Below are 23,450 nucleotides of genomic sequence, written 5' to 3'. Positions count from 1 at the left end.
GTCAAGCCATGCCTGCACAGCAAAGATTCTAACCCTAGCACCGCTTTCGAGACATTTATCACTAATGTGAGCAACGAAATATTTTAATGTTAGACTAGTTTCCCTATAGCATCGATTCCGCTGGAAGTTTTCGTCGATGGTGACTTCAACGCCGATGCAACTTCCAGCAAACATTGGGAACAAATCTCAAAGCTTGTGCTAGTTTAGTTTAGCACTTAGTTTAGTTTAGCCATTCAGTGCTAGTTTACGTCGGCTTTAGTTCGCCACTTACAACGTGTGTCAGTATCAGTAGAATCATGAATAGTGAATCTTTATAATAAGCGTGCGGACAAATGCCAATTGCGCTGCAGATAGTCTTCGCCGCTTTCAGGGACCTATTTAGGAATGCGCTACCTGTGACAGGCGATACATCAAATATCTGCTCGAACAAAGTAAAATGGAGATGCGTGGTATATTTGCTGCAGTTTCGTGTTCTGTTCTCTACCTGAGGAGGTAGAATATGCAAAGCAGCTTGTACTGAGCACGATGCATTGAAGGCCCATTGTTAACCTGCATGAAAGAATAACCACAAATGGGAACACACTTCTCTTGCATTGAAGCTGTTATTGCCGATAAGGTGAAAACCAGCAAGAGCGTCCATAAATGCGAAAGCACAAATGACTGAGAAATATATGAATTCTAGTACTCCGGTTCATTGAAATTTTTAGGCGTGTGTGTGAAGCGTATGTGGTCTTGGTTTAATAGAGGAATTATGGATAATTACAAAAAATCTGGTAAATCCGCTATGCATCTTTACGACGCTTCAAACTGTTCACTATTGCAGAAGTACAGAGAGTATCATAAGGAAACTTGGCTAGACTAAAATATGCATTGGACAAATTCAATGGAAATTTTTTAACTCCTATATGGGTCCGGTTCACCCTACATACTTTAATTTTGCCTATTGGGACCCTTTTCTAAGTTTGCCGGCAAAATAAAATGTTGGACGTCTTTAAAATATTCGAATCACTATAATGAAATTATAGCAATAAAGCCTCCGTAATGGCAACGATGCTTAAAATATACCAATGTAAGCAAGTTCAGGTTGTCCCCGCAAATTTTTGGGACGCCGTCGAAGGCTGCAACACGCTTTTCTAGCAGCGAGTAAAACTTTATAATCGTTGCGGCATTTATACAGTCATACATATTTTATTGAACAGTTTCACACCTACAGAAGTCGCCATGCAGGCTGAGAATCCACCAATGACTTCATTTTCGCGTGGCGTATGCGCTGATTACATAGAGTTCATTTTATTCAGGCATGAAGTCCAGGCCGCCTGCGCAAAGCTGTGACTTACCGCGCCCTGCGAAAATGGTTAAAAAGGTGCACAGGTGTTGCGAAAGTGTTTCTTGAAAATAAAACATCTGCAGACCCACCACATATATCGGAATCTATATAAAGCGTGTGATTAAATTGTGTTCGGCTCATCATTTCCTGCACAGCGTTTCCAAGAATACTGATTACGTTCCTGCCCGGCCAGACAGCAACATACCGATAGAGTCAACACGTGATGCGTGCGATTATTCACGCACAGTGCATGGGTTAACATGTCAACACACATTATCCGCAACTAGTCGCGTGGGCCAATCTCCGGGATCGTCCCATGGTGATACGACACAGTATTTCACTCTAAGGAAGCCTAAATCAGTTATGGCTGTTCTGTGTACTGTCATTGAGCGGGTTACCTGACAGCATGACAGCAAAAAGTTAGCATGCTGTTTATAGAGACAACATAATGTGGTTGAAAATCATGATTTTAGGGCGCTGAAGAGGCAGACGCAAGACAGAGACACAGACGCACGGAGCGCCAACTGCCAACTAATTCATTGTAATGAAGAAGGGGCATGGTGCAATTCCTGCGCACCAACACCAATAACCTAAGCAACTAATTCCAACAAACTAAACAACTTGAATGCTGCGCACCTTAGCGCGCATTGCAATGCCAGCGCGTGCGAGTCGTACTTTACGTGCGTTGCCATACAGGGTAGCATGGCTGATAAAACTGCCCGCGAACTCTCGAGAGGCTGGCTACATCAGAAAAGAAAGCTACCGGGTGTGTGAGCCATATCTCAGTCACATTGAATCCCGCTGAGATGCACTTATTTGAAGCATAGATAATAAAAGCAGAGATAGTACTTCAATGTCATGTCGTATGTCTTGTGGCGCGTGTGCGCAGGAGTTGCAGTGTGTCCCATCTTCTATCTCAATAAATCAGATGGTAGTTGGCGCTCAATGTCTCTGCGTGTTTCTCCCTTAATTGCGTGTGTTTCTTTAGTGCCCTAAGTATCACGTTTTCCCGAATCGCACCAACTTGCCCAAGAGGAACTTTCATTATTATAGTGTGCTTGAGTTGGAAAATGCGTTGGCTATTCAAAAGGCGATAAATGCCACGAAGTTTTTCCAACGCCTGATACTAGTGTTTAGTGATACTAGTGATACTACTAGTGATACTAGTGCTTTGCCTTTTCAGTTGACGATGAAGGCTCTTTCTCTGCCATATGCAGAACAGTTTTCTACGGCTAGGTCGTGTATTGGATGATAAATTATATTTTCGCTTTTGCGACGGCTGCAGGCATTTCGATCGATAACTTCCTGACAGCGCTGGAGTTTATTATTTTATGCGCATACGTTTTTTTTTTACAATCATGACATTTAGATTTTTACAATCACGACATTTACATCCAACGTACCGGCATCTTTACTGGTCAGTTTGTTCTGCCACATGCGCCGCCACCTACTATTAACCGAGATACGCGCAAGGCTATAACGATACTAGATGCAAGGTTTTATGCTGTGTTGACGACTAATTATTGCTTTTAAAAGCTCATTCTTCTGTGATGTGCAAGTTGCTGCGAATGAGTTTCCCAGAGATGACAACTAAGTTTGTAAACCTGATCTTGACCTTTCATGAGCGCCACATCAGCCGAGTCAACTGTTGACGCACACGTAAGCAGCTTTTCCCATTTTACTCGGCCGATACTGAACTTATCAAGAAGGCTCCTTATGTCTTGAGGTGGCGTTGAAGTTTTGTCTGATGATGCATGAAAGTTTGAATCACAAGGACACACGGCTAGGCTAAGCCCGATTTCAGTGATATGTCAAGGTTGCAGAAGCTAAAACACTCTTAATTAAATTCCATGAAGCTTAGTGGAAAAGAACAAGCGGCACTAGGTGCCTGTTGCTTTTTCTACGCCATGGAAACTGGCTGGCTTGTGTACGCTCATTTTATGACCGTTGAAGCTGCCTCTGTGTGCACGGCAAGAAGCATGCTAGGGCATATGTTGCCTGCGTGATTTCTAGATAAACGGCTTGTATTATTGGCCAAATAGGTAGCTAAATTATTGACTAAACAAGAGAGAATCAGCATTTTTACCAAGAAAAAGTGTTCGGCACATCTGCCTATCCACTGTGGTGCCTCCAAGTGTGAGCCAAGTCTTTCGAGCATCCGCACACTCGGCAAAACAACGGTCGCCTTGCATATGAGATATGGATACTATCAGAAGCAAGCGAGAGTTCTGTATAAGCGATATACTGTTGCATCGCCGCATGAATTAGCATCAATGTTTAGAGTGTACATTAAATGAAGATGCGTCTCAGCAATTTTGTTTCCTTTACTATCTGGTCGGATTTCGGTGCTAGAGTTTGTTCGGGCACGCTGGCAATTTCCTGGCGGCGTTGATGCTTTTTTTCTGTACAGTCATTTCCCATATGTTTTGGCATGATTTCGACATGCGAACTATGACACAACTAACACAACAACACGTTGTGATCAAATAAACATTGTCGCATTTAGAGCTAAACGTGGTTAGATTGCATAAAAGCGATGAAGGTTTTCAAGGCAAACCAGCGTAAGTAACATCCACCACCAAAATGCCCCTGTGCGTGCCATCGTCTCCCGAACAATATTAACTTCACTTTTCCCATGCACTGTCCCAACCTTTCTTGTCGACTGTCCTGCGTCAACAATACAGTCTAAGCGGCGGAAAGAGTTCCAGAATATCTTTACAAGCTTCAGCGTAAACGCAAGCGCGTAGAATGATAAAGGAACACGGCAGCAGTGCATGCATACAATGAAGTACACTGTATATGGACGATTACGATATGCACAAATATTTTAAGCGGTTTCCTACGGAGAAGCCGCACATGGGATTTGCACGACGGCTTTTCTGTGGCAGCAGCGGTAACATGTGATTGGGTCATCCTTATCGAGGATGCACACACGCCCTATACAAAGGAGAGCCGCCGTCGCAGAGCCGACACAGCATAGAGCAACATGCATCCATTATACCGGACAATGTAGCTCTGTAATATGTTTTGATATACTGACGCGTTGGAAAACACTCGGACACAAGAAGGAATTGCAATGGACATGATGAAGGGCGTTCGAATCTTGGGCGTATTTCTGCCAGCGACAACCAAGTAAGAACTGTTAGACTTTCAAAAATGTGAAAAGTCACTTGTGCTGGTTTACTCTAATGTATGCGTTGCTCAGATTTGCATACGTATGCAAAGGATCTTTCGATAACTTTGCCCATCCTACCAAACGGCAACGTTTAGGTCTCACTAAAGTTTGGTCTCGCTGCTGTTAGCATTACATATAGCATCCTTTCGTAGCTTGCATCGGCTCCTGTGTTTTCCGTGCCGGCCAGATCATCGGGTAAAGCAAGCAAAAGCGTCCGTCGTTAGAACTATGGCTGTGGCGCAACTTATCTGGGGTGAAAAAATTATGGGGTTTTACATGCCAAAACCACCATCTGATTATGAGGCACGCCATAGTACGAGACTCTGGAATAATTTGGACCAGCAGGGATTCTTTAACGTGGACCTAAATTTAAGTACACGGGTGTTTTCCTACTTTTCCCCTATCGAAATGCAGCCGCCGTGGCCGAGAGTCGAGCCGGCGATTTCGTGTTCAGCAGCCCAACACCATTTATCTAGGGTGTTTGAAACACAGTTGTAACATTTTTGTGCTCGTTGCTGCGAAAAAAAAATAATGGGAATCAATAAGAGTGGTAGCGACGATTATAATTACATGCTTTGCCTATAGTTGTTTTTGAAAACGAAATCATACCCTATCATAGAACATTACCGTTGTTGTTTCTAGCGCACAGAGAAGTTGTGCCCTCTGCCGCCATAGGTACATTATGGGGGGCTGACAAAGTTTGCCGTCTCAGCGCCGAATACAAATACTCTCACGCCACGTAAGTGCCACCTTCATCGATGACAGGAGCTTTATGGTGTTACGGCTAGCACATGTTGCTTGTAAGGGAGGCAATGCTGCTTCCTCAATGCTACCCACCTCAGATAGCCGGCTATTATTCTCGAGGTGATGTCGCTTGAATGCTCCATAGGCCACCTCCATTGCCGGAACTTCCGGGAAGATGCTGGTGTTTCCGGGTAGGCAGCGTTGCGTTCGCTGGTCGAAAATGTCCTGAGTGCTGTTACTCAACCAAGACGGCACGATATTGCCTTGCGGGTCGATCTGCAGGAAGCGATTACCTCATGCTTGATTCGATTACACGCATGCATCCAGAGCACGTAAGTAATAATGGTTGCACAGTGTCCCACCAAAAAGCAGCGTAATGATGCCACTGAAGCATATTACAATCATCATCATCACCATTGTCGTCATCATCATCTGTATCATCATCATCAGTCTATCTTATGTACACTGCAGGACGAAGGCATCTCCCTTGGATATCCAATTACCCCTGTCCTGCGCCAACCGATTCCAACTAGCACCCGCAAATTTCCTAATTTCATCGCACCACCTAGTCTTCTGCCTTCCTCTACTGCGCTTGCCTTCTGTTGGTACCCATTCTGTCACCATAATAGTCCAACGGTTATCTAATCTGCGCATTACATGACCTGCCCAGCGCCATTTTTTTCTCTTCATGTCTATTAGAATATTGTTTATAACCGTATGCTCTCTTATCCAAACCACTCTCTTTCTGTGTCTTAAAGTTATGCCTAGCATTCTTCGTTCTATCGCTCTTTGCGGGGTCTTTAACTTGCTCTCAAGCTTTGTACTGTAGTCTCCAAGTCTCTGCCCCATATGTCAGCACTGGTAAAATGCAATGATTGTATACCTTCCTTTTAAATGATAACGGTAAGGTCCCAGTAAGGAGCTCACGATGTCTGCCGTGTGCAATCCAACCCATTTTAATTCTTCTGTGAGTTTTCTTCTCATGGTCAGGGTTCCCTGTGATTGGTTGACCAAGGTAAACGTACTCCTTCACAGACTCTAGAGGCTGACTTGCGATCTTGAACTCTTGTTCACTTGCCCACTTCTATGGCATTATCAATATGCATTTGAAATGAAGGCAGACGGGCATATATATGCATTTAGGGTTATGCATGATTATATACACCTTGATATGAATTACCAAGTTTCGCTGCTCCGTAACCACATCTGCGACAATGGCCCTTATAGTTGAAAGGTTTGGTCTTGTTGGGGTAAGGTTGGATAACAGAACCGCGTGATTGCGTAGTACAGCGAAGCTGTATGCCTCTAACGTCCAAGGGAATTTTCCTGCCGTAATTGGCGTGCTAAGAAAAAAAGGCCCTATACGTGGCACGACCCCCGGCTGAGATGAAGCAGGCATTAAGCACTCCCTATACGTGGGGCGATACCCGAGATAGTGCAGGACCGGCCCGACCCGCGGCGGAGGTGAAGTAGGCGTTAAGAACTTCCCATACGTGGGCCGATCCCGAAGGTATAAACAGAACTGCGAGCATATCTGGCATGAAAACTTCCCTAGCCCTTCCTCCTTCAGCATGTCGCAGAAACGTTTCTCGTTTGACATTGTTTCAGAAGTTGTATCACCATTCTTTCCTACATGACCAACTACTCCTTCGCCCACAGTATATATCCCACCGCATCGATTATCATCACAAAGTAGGTATTCCGTTATGCAACACAAAGACCTTCTTGAACTCATTTGTGCCTCGTACATCAAAGAAGTGGATCCTACTTCCCGTTGACATTGTTACTAATAATGATAATCACAAGTTCCATGATGCATTAACCAACATTGTATTAGCAAGCTTTATTTGTACGAACTGCAATGACTGCCTTTTTCTTTTCCTTCAGGTAATTTCGTTCAATTATATCTGAGTACATCGTATAATTGCGAGCTTCATTGGTATGAAGGAACTGTACTGACTGCTTTTTGTTCAACTATTTTTCGCATAACAACCCACTCTCCTCTGTAATGCCGATAGGCCTTGAGGGTAAAATAAATAAAAAGAAATAACTAGTGAAATGTCGAGCCGACCCGCGGCGGCGGCGCAGTTCGCCTTTAAGGGGCCCACATACACAGCTTCACTGGTCACCCTTTGCACAGAGCTGAAGGGCACTGAGTTTTATTTTCAGTAAACATAGCCTTTTTATTCGCCTTTGTGTTGCCTACCTGCCGTTGTGCGACTACACTGCCTCACCAGGACTGTATGTTCTTTCCATACGTGTGCATCCCTTGTCCAATATCAACGCGCCGTTTGCTCAATGTTCGTGCTTGTTCCCACGTACGCGTGGTGCAGCTGCCCAGAGACAGGCATAGCGTGTTCTTTGTTTCATGGCAGTTACTGCCGATCACATCCAGAAGCAACGCGCGAATGCGGCCCGAGATGTCGTGAAAACCTCCTTGCAATTTGCAATTATTTGCAAATTTGAAAAGGTATTTGAAAATTTGAATTAGGTATTTGAAAAGTGATAGCACGTTCATGCCACGGAAATTCTATCATTTTTAACAGGAAGCTGGCCAGTGAACAACCAAGCGACTAAAGCTGCGCCAAGGCGTGCCCATTTTATGCTCGGTGCCTCCGCGTGTTCACCGACCTTTTCGTTACATCTGTTTGACTTCTTCAAAATACCTGGCAACCGAGACCTCACAAAGTCTGCGTTTCTTCCGAGTGCACACTAAACATTTGGCATTGTACACATTGTTTATGTGCCCAAAAGGAGACAAACGAAGGGAGGACATACACACAAAGCGCTAACAATCAACTCTCTACGTGTTCTTACTTCACACAGACACGCGTACTTATTTACCATTTTCTCGGGGACTGCATTTCCAACCACCAACAACTTAAAGTTATCGCTCAGCGCAAGACGCGCCTGCATGATTGGACCTTACTGGAATGTTATCGATGTTTGTATGCGTTGTCTCTTGTCACCGAAGCTTGTATAATCTGATTGCCTGACGCAAATTGTGTAGTACTTTGTGGAAGACACCCAGGAACCAGCGATTAATCTGGAAAATTCGATGACTCATGTACAAATGTCGACGTGCTTGACCGGCAGATCAGGTTTCGGTGCTTGCCGACTGCATTCGCCGCCTGTCGTTGTGCTTCGAGCTTAACTTGCTTTACTGGGCACAGGTTCGCCTAATAAAAAGGTATTTACAGCTTCGCTGCTTTGTTTTTCACCGTCACTACTACGTGACAATATGCCTATGCCATCGAAAAGGGTGTTTAGCAGAACTGAATTAATAAATGTGTGTTCTTTAGCGGCGCAACGGCCAGGATTGTGTGGCCAAAATCTTTTTTACCAAGGCTCATCAACTTGCCCAAGAAGTACTATTGAGCTATACTGACATGGCTCACATTCTCAGTTCACCAAAGGTTCAAGTGCCACCGCAGTGCTCTACGCTTTCCTGTAGCTACACTCTCTGGGTAGTTCCAAAGAGGTTGGGGATATGTAAATTCCGAAAGCAGTGCCAATCTGTGAGCAGTTTTTTTTTATCTGTGTAATAAATAGCAGTGCACACAATTCATTTTCCCCAATAAAGCGCGTAATTGTATAACAAGTAAATCCGTATGCTGTCAGAAGTTTTGTGCACTAGAAGAAAGTTTCTTTTAGATAGCTGAGGCGCAGTGGCATACGACCTGCTCCAAAGGTGTTGAGTGGTTGTTTATTGGCGGCTCCACTCATTTTTGGGCACGCTTCCTGTCAACGACACTGATCTTATGGAAAAGAGCGTGGAGGTAATTTGAACTGTTTATCATTGCATTGCTATAGATGGGTTAGTGTACTCACTCACGAGTACTGTAACTCGTACTTGCTCCCCACTCATTTCACAGGAATGAGTGTTGTTGAGCTTGATCTGCACTGAATAGGATGAATAGCAATGTGTGCTGGCTAATGAGAGTAGGAAGCTAATTCAGTGACGGTGATTTCGAGTGAACTGAAGTATGAACGGGCGTGATTGTCGGTGAGTCTGAGTGTAAGCGCGTATGTGAGTGAGTGCCGGTGAGTGCGAGCGGACGCAAGTGTAAGTGAATGGGTGCTAGTAAATGTGAATAGGCTATGAGCGCGAGTCAGTGTTGGTGGGCATGACTGGGCGTGAGTGTCGACGAGTGTTGGTGAGTATACGCAGCCTGCAAAAATGTGCTGTTTGTATATGCATTAGCGCATATAAAATAGTAGTTTAATTGCAAATTTACAAAAAAATCTCAGGGATTCCAGCTGCATGCTTGACCTTGCCAAGCATGCAGCTTTGCTTGGAGAGGCACACAGCAATACCAGCAAGTTGCCTCAGAGTTAGGAACACAGCGACAAACAAAGCCAGCACAAAATGTAATGAATTACTATAAAGCGAGAATATGGTAACACGTGCACTGTCGTAACTTAGAATTTAATTAGACATTTAAGTAGACTAACTGCTCTCCCATCATTAGAGACAAGCTATTCAAAGGAGAAACAATAAAAATAGATACCTACAGCACATTTACTTGGATGAGACATATACCTTAACTGTGGGGAACAGCGAACCACATCTCCCTGAAGTTGTAGGTAGACCATTATATATTTTTGCACAAATGCATCAGAGGGTGATAATTTGAGTGACAACGAAAGCAAGATTCTTAAGCTGCAATAAATATTGAAAGACATTATCGTAAACCAAATTAAATATGGCATAGAACGCAGATGTATGTGTAAGCATTACATAGCGCATTTGTGTTATGTGAAGAGCAGAAATTATTTGCTCAAACGATGTCGCAGTCAGGATTCTATATTGCTGGGAAAAATCAGTATTTTAAGCGGCAGAGAAAATGAAAAACTTCGCCCAGCACAGGAAGGGAAAGAGTAAACCAGCCATCCACCTCAGAGTAGCATGAAGCTGCATCGAGTGAATGACAAGTCTTTCCCTGCGTGAAATTATCTCCACCTTGTGGGCTTCCTCATAACTGAATTCCCAGAATGTACTTTGCATTGAAATATTTCGTCTGTTTTCAAATGTAAGGGCTAGAAGCAGTAGTTGCCATAACTGGAGAGAACTCTTTCTTCCAACGTGTATCATGCTGCATGTAACATGTCAGAACACAGCTGGTTGGTCTGCTGGATTTGAAATAGATATGGTGCTTACTTATGAACTAGTTTGCAGAGGTACACATTGAGTTTACATGTAACGCCATTGTCTTTTCCTCTCATACGCAGGTGCCAAAAGTTAACGAGGCACCTGCTGATACTGAAGTGGATACCTCATGGAATCCTACATGCGAAGCCGTCCTGGAAGAATCTTTCAGCACAGAACGTACGGAAGACAGCCTTACGCCCACAAATGAAAACTGCGAAGCAATACAGAATGCTGCAACTCCTGTTGCCCATCTAGTAGCAGAAAGCGAAAGCGGCCACCATCGGTAATTAAAGACGTGATGGCGCTGCACAGCCGTGCAGAAGAGCCAGCCACAATAAACGCGAGAGTCCCTTCAGCCGCACAAGGAGCTTGTGAAGCTCCAAAAGTAGGCTAATGAGACAAACAAAAATATGCTTGTGGTCATGAAAGACTATCTTGCTTCTAGGCAAAATAAAGCTTGAATTGGAGGGACACCAGATCATGTTTGTTTTGCTTTCCTCAGAGTCGCTCATGAAAGTACTCATATTTTATGTGCCATACATCCGCCTGTACTTGGCGGCACTAAATGTCTAAACCAGACCGATCACTATTTTCTTCTAAATAGGCGAGGCAAAGTTTTCCTGCTTAATGCGCTTGTTTCAGTGAGAAAGCCACAAGGCAATTTCCCCTTATACAAAAAGCGCCCTTAAGCAGACCTCTCACTATTTTCTTCTGAATAGGCAAGGCAATGTTTCTATGCTCTGTTTCAGTGTAAAATCTACAAGACAATTTTGTTTTCAATATAAAAAGTACACTGCGTGCAAATCAAGCTTTGAAAAAGCCTGCTTTTATGAGGCATTTTATCTCTGTTTATGAAACTTCCATTCATGCAATGTGCTTCCATCTGTCGGCACCTATGACTTTAGAGAGTTTTAGAATAGGGGCCCCAAATGTTTTGGGGCCCCAAAGAAATAGCGTCGAAGCCACTGCGCATGCGCACGACGCAAACTTTTGGGTTTTGCGTTGGGAACGCTATTTCACCGGTTTAGCGGGAGCCCAAATAGCGGCCCCAAAAGCTTTGCGTCGGCAAACATGGCGGCACCCATCGAAGCGACGGTTCTAACCTAGCACAAAACTGGGTTCGATTCGCGGTAACGCGTGAAGTTCGCAAGCTAGGAGAAGTGGCTTCTGTTATCGCTTTCTCTCAACTAGCGTGTCTTATGATGATTGACTCATTAAACGCCGCTGATTTTGAATTTGATTGTGGATTTTATGGCTCGTAGGCCTAACACGGCTACGTTTGGCTGGTGAAGGCTAGGAAAGTTGGTTTGCTCAAAACTAAGCGCAACTAATTATTTGCTGCTTACAGAATAACCTCTAAATTGTAATTAAACGCGAATACACGCAAGTAGAAATTATTATTCCTATCATAAAATGGTAAATTTGATTTAATTATTTCTAATAGCTTTTCTTTGACGCCGTATAGTGGCGCTGTCAGTGCAAGACGCTATCCGCAAATATTAAACCCTATTCTAAAACTCTTCACTATTTCGTTCCCCAACGCTAACACCCGCAAAGCTGTTTGGGGCCCCAAACTATTGGGGCCCCTATTTTAAAACTCTCTTTCGAAAATAAAAAGCAGTCATTCACTCCCGCCTTCTCCTCTTCCACCAATCATCCACAATAGAAAACGGTACCAAAAGTGCAGTTATAAGTGTAAGTGCAACTGCCACGAAACTCCCTGCACTGCTTTTCGCCACTTTTGTCACTGCAGTACTAAAACCAAGACCCAAGCGAGTAAAAGAAAAGAAGAGTAGACAGTACATTTACATTGCCCGCTAAATAATACTCATAATACACTGGAAAGTAATGAGTACTGTCCATGGCTGGCATAAGAAAAACTTTCCTCATCAAGCACTGAACTTAAAGCGAGACTTTCATTGTAATAATAATAATAATATTTGGGGTTTTACGTGCCAAAACCACTTTCTGATTATGAGGCACGCCGTAGTGGAGGACTCCGGAAATTTTGACCACCTGGGGTTCTTTAACGTGCACCTAAATCTAAGCACACGGGTGTTTTCGCATTTCGCCCCCATCGAAATGCGGCCGCCGTGGCCGGGATTCGATCCCGCGACCTCGTGCTCAGCAGCCCAACACCATAGCCACTGAGCAACCACGGCGGGTACTTTCATTGTAGTAGACATGCAACCTCTTGTACAATTCTCACAAACTGTCAAAATGGAATTTGTGCGCCATATAAAGATATAGACAGACCGTATGTCACTGCCTTATGGCGTCTTCTAAATGTGGATAATCAAAACACACAGGTGGCCGTGAGGTTGCACTCAGGTGGCACAACCGGTCAAGCGCGTTACAGATTCTAAGTTGAAATTTGCGATATTGAACAAGTAGGACCCGGCCTTGCATAACGTTTCATCAAATGAAGCTGCAGAGGGAATGCCTGGCCAGCTCAAGTGATACGCCTTCAATTAATTTGGCATCTAATCTGAACAAATTACTGCTCAGTACACTTGACAGATATGACCGCTCGAATACGGCCGCATCATGTATTGGACCCGGGATACAACGTTCGTGTACTTTAATCTGTAGTGGCGATCAACAGCAGAGCTAAGAATGGTGCTGTACCACCCCTTATAGTTGAAGTACTCAGTGACATGATCTACTTATATGACAGCCATCCAGGGCGCCAGTTCCTTGAGGATGCCCTGTAACAGCGGTGAATTGACACAGATGCACTGCCAGCCCTAGTGCCGAAGGGAACCGCAAGTACCGCGGTTCGTGGCGCCGCACAAGAACACCGACCCACTGCTGACGGCATATTATATTAACCGACGCACTGCTGACAGCAATGAAGATGACCATGGTTCTGTCTTCAGCGGATGTAGCCAGTGTATTCAACGTAATCACCAAGCGCTTCTGCAGAGGGATGGCTCAGCGCATGTTCGTGTCTTGCCATGCCATGGATTTTGCACACGCTCACAATACATTGGAACGTATACGCCGATTGAGTCAGACGTTTTCCTTGCGTCGGTGGGTGCGACCACACATGCCACTCACGGGAAAGAAGCCAAACAGCTGTGGCCACGAGTCGACGACATTGCCTTTCATCATCCTCTCTCTCCTATTCGAGTACCTCAATGCCTTGCAGTGAACGGAGTACTTTCATCTGCTTATCGTGCGACGCTGTTCGTTGAGCGGACAACACAATTAAGAATTAAGTCTTCGTGGTTTTCGTCCCCATCACAAAATACATCTTGGTCAACGCCATCGAACAGTTCGCGTCTCCAGATCAAAGCTGCCAGAAACGGCCTAAAAGAACAAGCAATAACGTACACAGTCTAATAAAAACGTACCGGAAGCGCAGGGACCACAACTAACCACAGGGCACACACTCAGGTAAAAATACCAATCCAGCAATGAATTGTCTTGGCTTTCGGACCGCCGTGAACAATACTTTGGCCTGGACTGGCTCTAACTATTGCCAAACAGCGCGAAAGCAATTGAATCAATATGATCAGAGAGTCCAGATGCTAAGACAACGGACATTTTAAAGAAACTACAGCTCTTATGTCAATATATTTGGAAAGAAAGCCGAATAAATATGTTTTTATTAGCTGTACTGAATATCCCCTGACTTGCTTTACAGCGATACAGCGGCACTGAGTGAGGATCGGTTTTCCGTGTAACATATGCCTCTCTGTATTTACCGGTAACCATATTTCAGTCCGGTAACTAAGGTACGTCTTAACAGCGGTCAGCGCGGCCGTGTATCTATGGTGTTACAGAGGCAAGTATTGAGACCCTGGAATGAATGGTATGAGTGGCTGATGCCTATATAAACAATGACTCTGTAATAAACACCATGCATAATGAACATTTCGCGACCCAGTGTCACGATATTTAGACAGACGGACTGTTAAGCCGCGATTCTTCACGTTCACAAAAAAAAATGGGAAATTTTCTGGCCGAATACCCAAAGGAATCGTTTACCCTGAGACAATTCACCCACACTAGGACAGCATTGGAACCAAACCAGCACAACTCATAAAAACAGCCTTCTGTGGCCACTTAAGAAATGGACCTAGTTTGTGAGTGGGGGAGAGGGGGGGGGGCTGTATAACAGATTATCCATAGTAATGGCAGTTTTAAGGACACTGAAAACTTGGCTTACTTTATAACCATTTTCATATAAAGCGCTACATTCGTAGTAGCAGGCCAATCCATAGCACCTGGGGTGCCTGCGTAGTCGCCATAAAATGTCACACTGTAGGTGACAAAACACTCCAGTGCAACAACACTGTGAGCATAAGCACTTTGACCCCAATTTGTTTGCATAGAGTCACGTGTGCCCTACATATGTTGTAAAATGAAGTTAACTTCAACACCGCTGGACTGAAAACTGCCTCTGTATAGCCCAGAAGTCTCCTACAAAAGAAGCGTAGAGAAATAATTTTATTCGTCACCTATAATGTAGCACCATCGTCTGGTGGTGCTATCAGTGCCAGTCCATGACTATCATCGATACATGCAAGCAAACCTTTTGTCCAATTCAAAGCCCCCTTACCTTAACTCCCTCGTTGTCGATGGCAGGGATCAGCGCCCGAGCGTAAAAGTACAGCAGGCCGCCATGCAACATGGCGTTGGTGCCATTCTTGTAGTAGAGCGGAGGTGCCAGCGCTCCGAATGAGAGAGAGAGGTGGTTCAGCACCTGTTCATATTCCGCGTATGGCAGCTGAGTGCTGTCACCCAGGAGCAGCTCCTCTTCCGCCGCTTCGGAGCCGAACATCAGGCGCTGGCTGCGACGCGTCTCGATCCAGTACTCGGCGAAGGACGAAGCGTTGAAGGTGAAGTTTGCGTAAACCTTGCGGAGTGCCTCCGCCGCGAGGAACTGCTTGGAAGGCCACAACACAGTGCGCACGTTCGCCAACTTCTCCACGGCAACTTGTTTGGTTTCGTTATCGAGCCAAGAGACGGCCAACGTTTTGTACGTGGCCTCCTGCGCAAGATTGTCGAATAAAACTTGTCAACAAGACGCAAGTCTTGGGCAGTTATTAGTCCCACTCACAGTCACTTTAGCATACGCTAGAAACAATGAAGGCGGAAGCCGCTCTCACGAGATACTCAATACGATCACTTGACAATGTAAGCTATTCGCTTACATTGACAGTTATTGTGGATGCTTTCTGCAAAATTTTTTTGTTCGCGAATGCATGCTTGTTGCTTTCTTACTCATTCTTAGGAATAAGCCTTATGAAAAACATGATACATGTTGTAAGCAACTCCTTAGGAGCGCTTCATTTACGCGAGACGTAAGCCTATTTTCATATAAGGGCTAAGTAAATGTGTGCATAAGGGCTCAAATATTATGTATATGGGCTGTATATTTTCTATTTAGGCTCCTCTGATGTCACTAAACGTGTAGTGCACTTGCGGATCTGCTACCCGTATTGTGCAAAGTTATATTGTTGTTGACGTCTCCAGTACGAAAACAGGTATACGGCTTTTTTTCCAAGTCAACCTCCCTATAATCTTTTTGATCGCACTCTTTTCAGTGTACACGGCCATATATATGAATCAGATAATCAACACAAAAAAGGCACTTTAGACGGAGGTCTATCTAAGGTGAGATGAAAGCGAGCTCTAAAAGCGCAATCTTAACATTTCATGCAGATTTCGCATTTTAATTTGAAAGCGCACCCTGTAGTCACTGCACTGTTGGCACAAAACGACGTACGAAGCTCTTTAGAGACGCCTTGCCTCCTGGCAATGTTCAAGCATGCAAATTATTTATGTAGCAGGGTGCACGCTGTTTTCTATAGATAGCGTGAGGCATATAGTGAGCCGCGCGAAGCAAGCAGGTAGTTTATCGGTCACACAAAAAAAATTAACTGACGTGACAGCAAACTTAACAAACAGCGCGTAATTACTGAACAAACGATTGTGTACAACTCATCGACGATAATTTTAATGCCAGTGAATAGCCCCAAATGAACGAGCGAGCGAACGTAGAATGAACGAACTACGGAACGAACGAACGAAAGGACGAACGAAACAGCGTGCGAATGAATGTCCCCTCTCGCAGTCCCTTCTCGTAACTCGGTTGCGCAAAAGCATGCAGCCTTTCCCTCGGCGCCTTCGTATTACAAAGGCCAACCCGCTACCAGCAACCACTGCCGACCACCAATCGCTGAAAACCACGAAAACGGGCGCGCCGCCAAACGTCGCGTTTGATCGCACTTCCTGCATGGAATGCAATGAATATGTTTCTAGGCTCCGTTCGGTTGCTATACCCGAAAGCGTAGCAACCAAGTAGGATGCTGAGGTAATTTCTGGCGCTTGTGCTTGCACACAATGAATAAAGCGACAAAGTGGTGCTCAAAGTCTGTCCATGCTGCGTGTTCAACGTTCGTACCTGGAATCAGCTTGGACGGAGTATGGCGGTGAGAGGTCACATGACAGAAGCAACCCAATCAGCGCACCGGTGGCACGCGCAACACAAATGCAATATTCCCAATTTTATAGCGAAGTTTTATTTGCCTCTTCCTCCTACTTTTGCGCTGCTACTGCTGCTGCTGCTGCTGTCGTCTTGTGAGCCGCGTCAGGGGGTGGTTCAGAGCGTTTAGGCGCATGGCAGGAGTGCGGCAGAGAGGAAAGTGAAAGCGAGAAACTCGCTTCGACCTTTCCATCACATCGTAGCTGCACAATGCCCTCCAGAGCTCCCTAGGTGCCGCCGTATTATTCTCTTCACAGCTGCAATTATCCATTAGCCCACTCAAAAGCACTGCAGAGATTGCGGCGCTTACATTTCAACTAACGTGCAAGGCCAGATGGCACATAGATAGAACTTTCGAATGGACAGGGAGAGAAGGGAGAGAGGAGGCAGAGAATGGAAAAATCAACGCTGTCGCGAAAAGAGCGAAGAGCATTGCCATTCTCTCAGTTCACATAGAGGAAGACAGAGCGGGAGAGGGAAAAGACGTGACAAGGCAGTGAAACCATGGCTGTAGGCAAGCTAGAGGTACGTTACGGCGTGTTTCTGCTTTTTCTGAAAATTAAATACCATGCAAATTTGTCAACCGGACAACTGACGCAGGGTGTCCAGACGCAAAGCCGGATTAAAACACCGTAGGGTCGATACGATATTACGGAAGCGGTGGCACGTCAAATCATCACATTTGTGCCCACCACGGCAGCTTGACGGCTATGGTATTGCTCGAGTTCGCGGGTTCAATCCCGATCGTGACAGCCTCGTTTTGACGGGAGGTAAATGTGAAAACGCTAGTGCACTTAAATTTAGGTGCAATTAAAGAACACCACGGAGTGAAAACTAATCCGGAGTCGGCCACATTAGCGTGGCTCATAAACAGATTGTGGTATCGACACCCAAAGCCCCATAATTATTCAATAGTTTCTTTATCGTGTAGTGCTGCACTGGTATTGCTGGCTCGCAAAACTCGTACAAACTGCAAGCAGCGGAGAATTCAACTTCCACGTGATGTCGCGGAATGCCTGAGCGGTCTGCCCTACTTGACCAAAAAGTAGCTGCAGTGGCAAATGCATCGCGCTGTCGTGGCTCGGTACCGCCGTCTGACGTACGCCGTTTTACTCGCTGATGGCAGCAAAGGGTTGTGAGGGCGTGTGCAACTTCAGCACTCCTCCGGTTGGGTGGCGGAAGATTTGAATCTTGAAAATGTATTCGGACCCATCAAATGCAATTTCCACGTAAACTAAGTTTTTTTTTCGGCACGAAACGAGCATTGCGAGGTTTCTGGAACGGTATTTAAACACTCGACATCGACTTAGTATTTGCCTTTAGAGTCCCTTTAACTAGATTAACAAGTTTATTCAAGTTTACCGCTTCTGCCACGCTACGATGTGCCATGTGAGGCAACGATAATGCGAGCCCTCTCGGAGTAACGTTATCAACAATGGCGTGCAACAACACCTCAACAAACGCGTCTCGCTGGGTGCTGTGTACTACGCATACAAACAGCAGTGGTGCATGCAGAGTAACGTTTAACATCAACTTACCACTCTCGCAATCCCTTAAACGCTGAAGAAGTTAAACATTCGCCGTCGACATCAACACTAATTATTTTCAGTCAAAGCAAACAGCATAGAAGGCTGCGCATTTATCGATTCCCACAGTGCGTGTGATCCACATGATCTTCCATGAGATTCATTGTCTTGTGGACGTAAGGAATCTGAGGGCTGTTTACAGGCGTCACTCAAACATTTGACAACATATGAGGAATCATTTAGAGTGTTTACCTCCGAAACCACGTTAATGCGAAACGAATCTCGGTGAAGGTTCCGGTTTTAAAGTAGCAGTACGCTTCTTGAAAATGCCATTCCACGGAATATGCAATGATGCAAAAACCACTAGGCCTGACTTCACTGATAGGCGGGGGCAAACTGAAGGTGGCTCTTGTTCCATTTTAGAGTCCTGAATAATCACACCGCGATGATCACCGATCCACACAACACACAGGCGCTTCGCAACTACGCTCCAAGAGAAGCTGGCGGACGCGGCCGGTCTTGCCAGCTCATCTGCTGTTGACCTGACTGCATCTAGGTTGGCCAGTTTGCTCTGAACTAATTTTGCTTTTTCTCTGTTGAAAGAGCGGGTAATCTTAGACCTAACTAACGTGTGATCACTGCCCTATACCACACCGAACAATTCTACATATTGCACTCTGAAGTCCGCACAGAATAATAAATATATTTCATTTCTTGTTTCTCCATTAGACATTTTCCAGATCTATTTCCTGTTACTGCACTTTCTGCAGAAGGCATTCATCGTTCGGAGTCTATTGTTTTCCGCGAGTTCTACCAAAATCTCTCTTCTACTATTTCTAGAGTCTATGCCGCGGTTACCAGTTGCTTGACACCCTCCATGCCATGTCCACACTGCAGCATACTGAGCTTGCACTCCTCTCATAGCTAATTTAACATCGTCACATAATTTTTTGTATTCCTTCATCTTCATGACTGGTGGTTAGAGCGTAGCAGTGTACTATCTTTATTTTATATCTCCTACTTACATTTATAATGACGACTGCTACTCTCAAATTATTACTGTAGAATTGGTCAGTGCTGCCCGCTATGTACAAACGAATAAGAAAATCTACCCCGCATCTTCTCTTATATAAAAACCTCCGGAAAGGAGGACGTCATGAATAATCAGCACCACATAAGCCTCACTGTTCTCCTAACCTCACTAAGGCTACTAATATTCAGGGCAATGCCAGATTTTCTCAAAGAATTTCCGCTATAATTTCCGCTAAGGTAGCTTCAGTCGAGAGGGTTCCCGTGTTAAATGTCGGCACGTTCAATTTCCAGTGGTAGCCTGTCCGGATGAAAAGGTTATCAGCACGCTCCCCTACATCACAGGTCTAACCACTCACATGTAGCTTTAGAAAAATAACTTGCACCCTAGAACGCGATTTCTTCAGAACATTTTCTAGCTGAAACGTAGCCAATTTTTTGTGAAATCTCGTTAAAAATGTCGCCAGTGGTTAAACAGAAAATTTTTTTTGCTAACCGGAGAGTACAGCCGCTAAATCTAGAAACAAAATAGCTAAAATTCAACACTTAATCTTTTGTCGCGGGTTCACATGCATTGTGTGCTTCCTTCCCAGCTTTTCTTCATTCCACTTAAATGTCTCTAATTCGTGATCATCTTAGTTTGCCTTATTACGTATTTATTGAGGACAAGGTAACGACTGGGTTAAAAGGTTTGTGTCGCTAAACAGGTAAAATATATTAAAGCGTCACTACCGCCAGCTAAATAATTAACTTAGTTATTTATTGGACCAATAAAGAAATACCGAATTGCTTGAAGAATTTTTTGCATCCGCAATACTGCGAAAACGAGCCTCAGATCCATTCGTGAAGTGTGGCTCATCCCAATCATGCATTCCTTGCGACAGAACGTAGCCTCAAAGAAGCAGTAGGCTTGTACGAACATCTGAATTATTTACCAACCCATTGACGCTCCGTGATCTATCGTTGTTGACGCACTCATGTGCGCATGATGATTTTCGTCTAGTAACTTGAATATAAGAATACATTAGTGTCATGCGAAACCAGCGCTAGATAGAGGCACTGAAATGGCAATTCCGCACTTTTCTACGCGCGAAATGATACAGCGCAATTGCGCGCCTATAAGGAAATGTGGCACCGCAAACGAATGAGACTTTCGTGCGATCTATTGCTCTATGCATTTGGACCAAGTGATCATATGGCACCAAGTGGAGAAACATTACTGCCATGCCTTAGATTCATTTCAAAAGCGTTACATCTCCAACGTTTGTCAGACCATGAAAGATACGGAAGCTTCTTTTCTTTGTTACAAAGTGGTGCACCCCATCAGTATTTCTCGCATGGTTTATCTCTTCAAAAATTGAACCCGGTTTCCTACTTCCATTCCTTCGTGCATGTTCATATAGTGGAGAGAAGCGAGTTGTTTCGGCACGCATCTATTCACTCGCCTTCACAATGCTGGCCAGTTGATCGTTGATGCGGTGCCGCTCTTCCTCGGAGAAGAGGCCTGCGGAGGCCATGGCAGCCACAAGGAGCTTGTAGCTCGACTCTGCTTGAGCAGCGCAGAAGCGCGGACGCTCTTGGTCGGCACGGTTCTCACTGCCGTGAATGACGAGCAGAACGGCCGACGGAAATGCCACTGACCCGTACTCCTGCACAAACAACCACGACAGGTGGCTCCGCAGGGACAAGTCGTCGAACTGGTTTAGGATTCTCAACATATTCGCAAATTGAGACTTGTCGCTCACAAGCACCAAGTCATCCATTGTGACAGGCGGATCTATTCCCGCCGCGTTATTTAACGTGTCCATCACGTGCGAGCCAATGGGAATTCGAAATTTCGAGTCTATGGCACGCAAGGGGAACAATCCTGGAACGCGCGCTTCGCAAGGACACGGTGGTACGGAGGTGTTGAATATTAACTTTAGCACGTTGTATGTCGTTGATATGCCTTCCTGATTGGGTTGTCTGCTCGTGTCGTTAGAAAAGATCTTGTAGAGTGTAGAGTAGACACTCCCAAAGTTTTCCTTCGATAGCTGACTGAACGTGTCCTTCCACAGCAGCATAAGCTTGTTCGGTGCAAGGAAGATATGCCTTGGTTTTTCTTTCGAGATAGATGGAAGTATCTTCAAGCTGAACCAGAAATTCACGTTCCAGTTGAACGCGAGGTCGGTCAGTATCTTCACTAGAGGAACCGTTTTGGGTGGTCTTTCCGGCCAGAAAATACCTCGGGCGCGCATGAATTTTTTGAAGGTATCGATCTGCGACCCCTTCTGCATCAAGCACCGGTTATACATGACGGCCACTTTTTTCCCTACAGGAAATTGTCTAAAACCTTTGTTCAACCTTTCCGGAAGACTGCGCAACCAGGACAGATACATATCTGACATCTCTGAACGTGATAAGGTGTGCTTATTGCGCGGTCTCCAGCGTCCACAGACATGAGCGCCAAAGTCATCACAAGGGTCGATGCCTTTGTCCAGCTGATTTGCAATGCGATAACTGCAGTAGAACAGAACGTGTTGCATCCTCGATCAGTACTTCCATAAATTACAGCTAAATTAGTTCTAGATATTAACAATTGATTACTCAGTCTAGGCGCATGAGTAACATGTTAACGTCAGCACTGACACAGCCAAAGAACTTCTGCAAAGAGCAGGAAGTAGAAGAGTACTCGAAAACGGAAGAAACTTTATTTGTAGGGCACACAAGAAAAAATTAAAACTCCTGCCTGCATACACTGTAAAAATATGTCCCATGTGGTCGTGGGCGATACAGACATCTGATTTTGACGAAGCAGCTTCTTGAGTGGTACACCGTTTTATCTTGGGCCCATAGTTATTTTTTTTTATTTTCTTAAATGATATTTTCGCAAATCTTGTCAACCACGATTACGTTCTTTGCTGAGACTGCACAGAGTGCATGACAATATGTTGTAGTGATTACAGAAAAGCATCGCCGGATGACACGAACCGCGTTACAGTGTATATCAGGTGACGGAAATTACATTAAGTACTAACAAATGTAATATCACATTTTCAAAAAGCAGGCACAAGAATATGAAATATTACACCCTTAGCAATACCATTGGCAGACGAGTGTACGAAATGAAGAACTTAGGCTTTGTGCTTTGTTAACCTCATTTTCCCCACTCCCATTAAACAGTCATTAAAAAAGCTTGTTGCCTTCGCAACCTTCTCAAGCCTACACCCCGTAATACCCCAACAAATATAAGGCTAGTTGTGCATGAGTCGCTTGGGCGGCTTTATTTCGCGCGTAATGTTCTGAGTAATTCCCACCAAGATATTACAGATTGACTATAAGAAAATCTGTCAACTAGATTTCCAAGCAAACAATATTCACTTTGAACTCGATATCGCCGAAGCGAACGATGTTTCTGGATTGAAAGCATGACAGAGAAGCCAGTAAAGAAGTAAGTTAAGCTCTCCTACTCTGTTTTATACGTCTTGAATAAATGTAAGAATAGCATCTACCTTAGACGACCATGTTGTCTCAGACCAGCGAGAAAAACGCATGCGCCCAAAATATGAGAGATATCGTGCTGGACGAAATATGCGACGTTGTCTTTTTTCCCGCACAATATCCTAATATAATTTATTTCAAACTAAGCAGTAGTAGCCAACATTGACTGCATTATTGACACGATAAATGAGCTGTGACCAGACATATTTAGTTGTGTTGAGATTGGAACTGTCTAAAATTATCCTAGTAATTTATGCTTGAAATTGCAATTTCAATCTAATTGTTTCTTCACCGACATATATTCTTATGTTGTGTAATCTACAATTTCCTTTCGAGCTCGCGCTTGCATATTCAATTAGGATTCTACGGCATGTGTACACCTCTGCTAGTTACCCGACTAGAAGTGTACTTCAGTAAACTGCCTTGATACTTGGCGCATCACTGTTTATAACTGCAACAAAATAAGTAACATTCATTAGTATTCCTTTCGAGCGCAGCTTCGGCGTTCTGGTCTTTGGCGA

General features: G+C 44.6%; 1 protein-coding gene across 2 annotated transcripts in view; it reads right to left on the bottom strand.

Annotated features, from left to right (window-relative positions):
- Nucleotides 1-23,450, bottom strand: part of LOC135908674 (endothelin-converting enzyme 1-like) — a 50,101-nt gene that overhangs the window by 9,589 nt on the left and 17,062 nt on the right. Inside the window, exons 4-7 of one of the 2 annotated variants that reach the window (XM_065440532.2) lie at nucleotides 20,895-21,948; nucleotides 14,966-15,397; nucleotides 5,340-5,522; nucleotides 1,208-1,343 (exon numbers count right to left, since the gene is read on the bottom strand). In XM_065440532.2, coding sequence (XP_065296604.1) covers nucleotides 1,275-1,343; nucleotides 5,340-5,522; nucleotides 14,966-15,397; nucleotides 20,895-21,948 — 1,738 coding nt within the window. In that variant the 3' untranslated portion in view covers nucleotides 1,208-1,274. Of the gene's footprint in view, nucleotides 1-1,207; nucleotides 1,344-5,339; nucleotides 5,523-14,965; nucleotides 15,398-20,894; nucleotides 21,949-23,450 lie in introns of those variants that run through there. The other variant, XM_065440523.1, reaches the window with a different exon arrangement.

The sequence above is a fragment of the Dermacentor albipictus genome, chromosome 7 (assembly GCF_038994185.2).
Source record: "Dermacentor albipictus isolate Rhodes 1998 colony chromosome 7, USDA_Dalb.pri_finalv2, whole genome shotgun sequence".
Lineage (NCBI taxonomy): Eukaryota > Metazoa > Arthropoda > Arachnida > Ixodida > Ixodidae > Dermacentor > Dermacentor albipictus.
The sequence above is the reverse complement of the archived record's forward strand: the minus strand, read 5'-3'. Positions and strand labels throughout refer to the sequence as shown.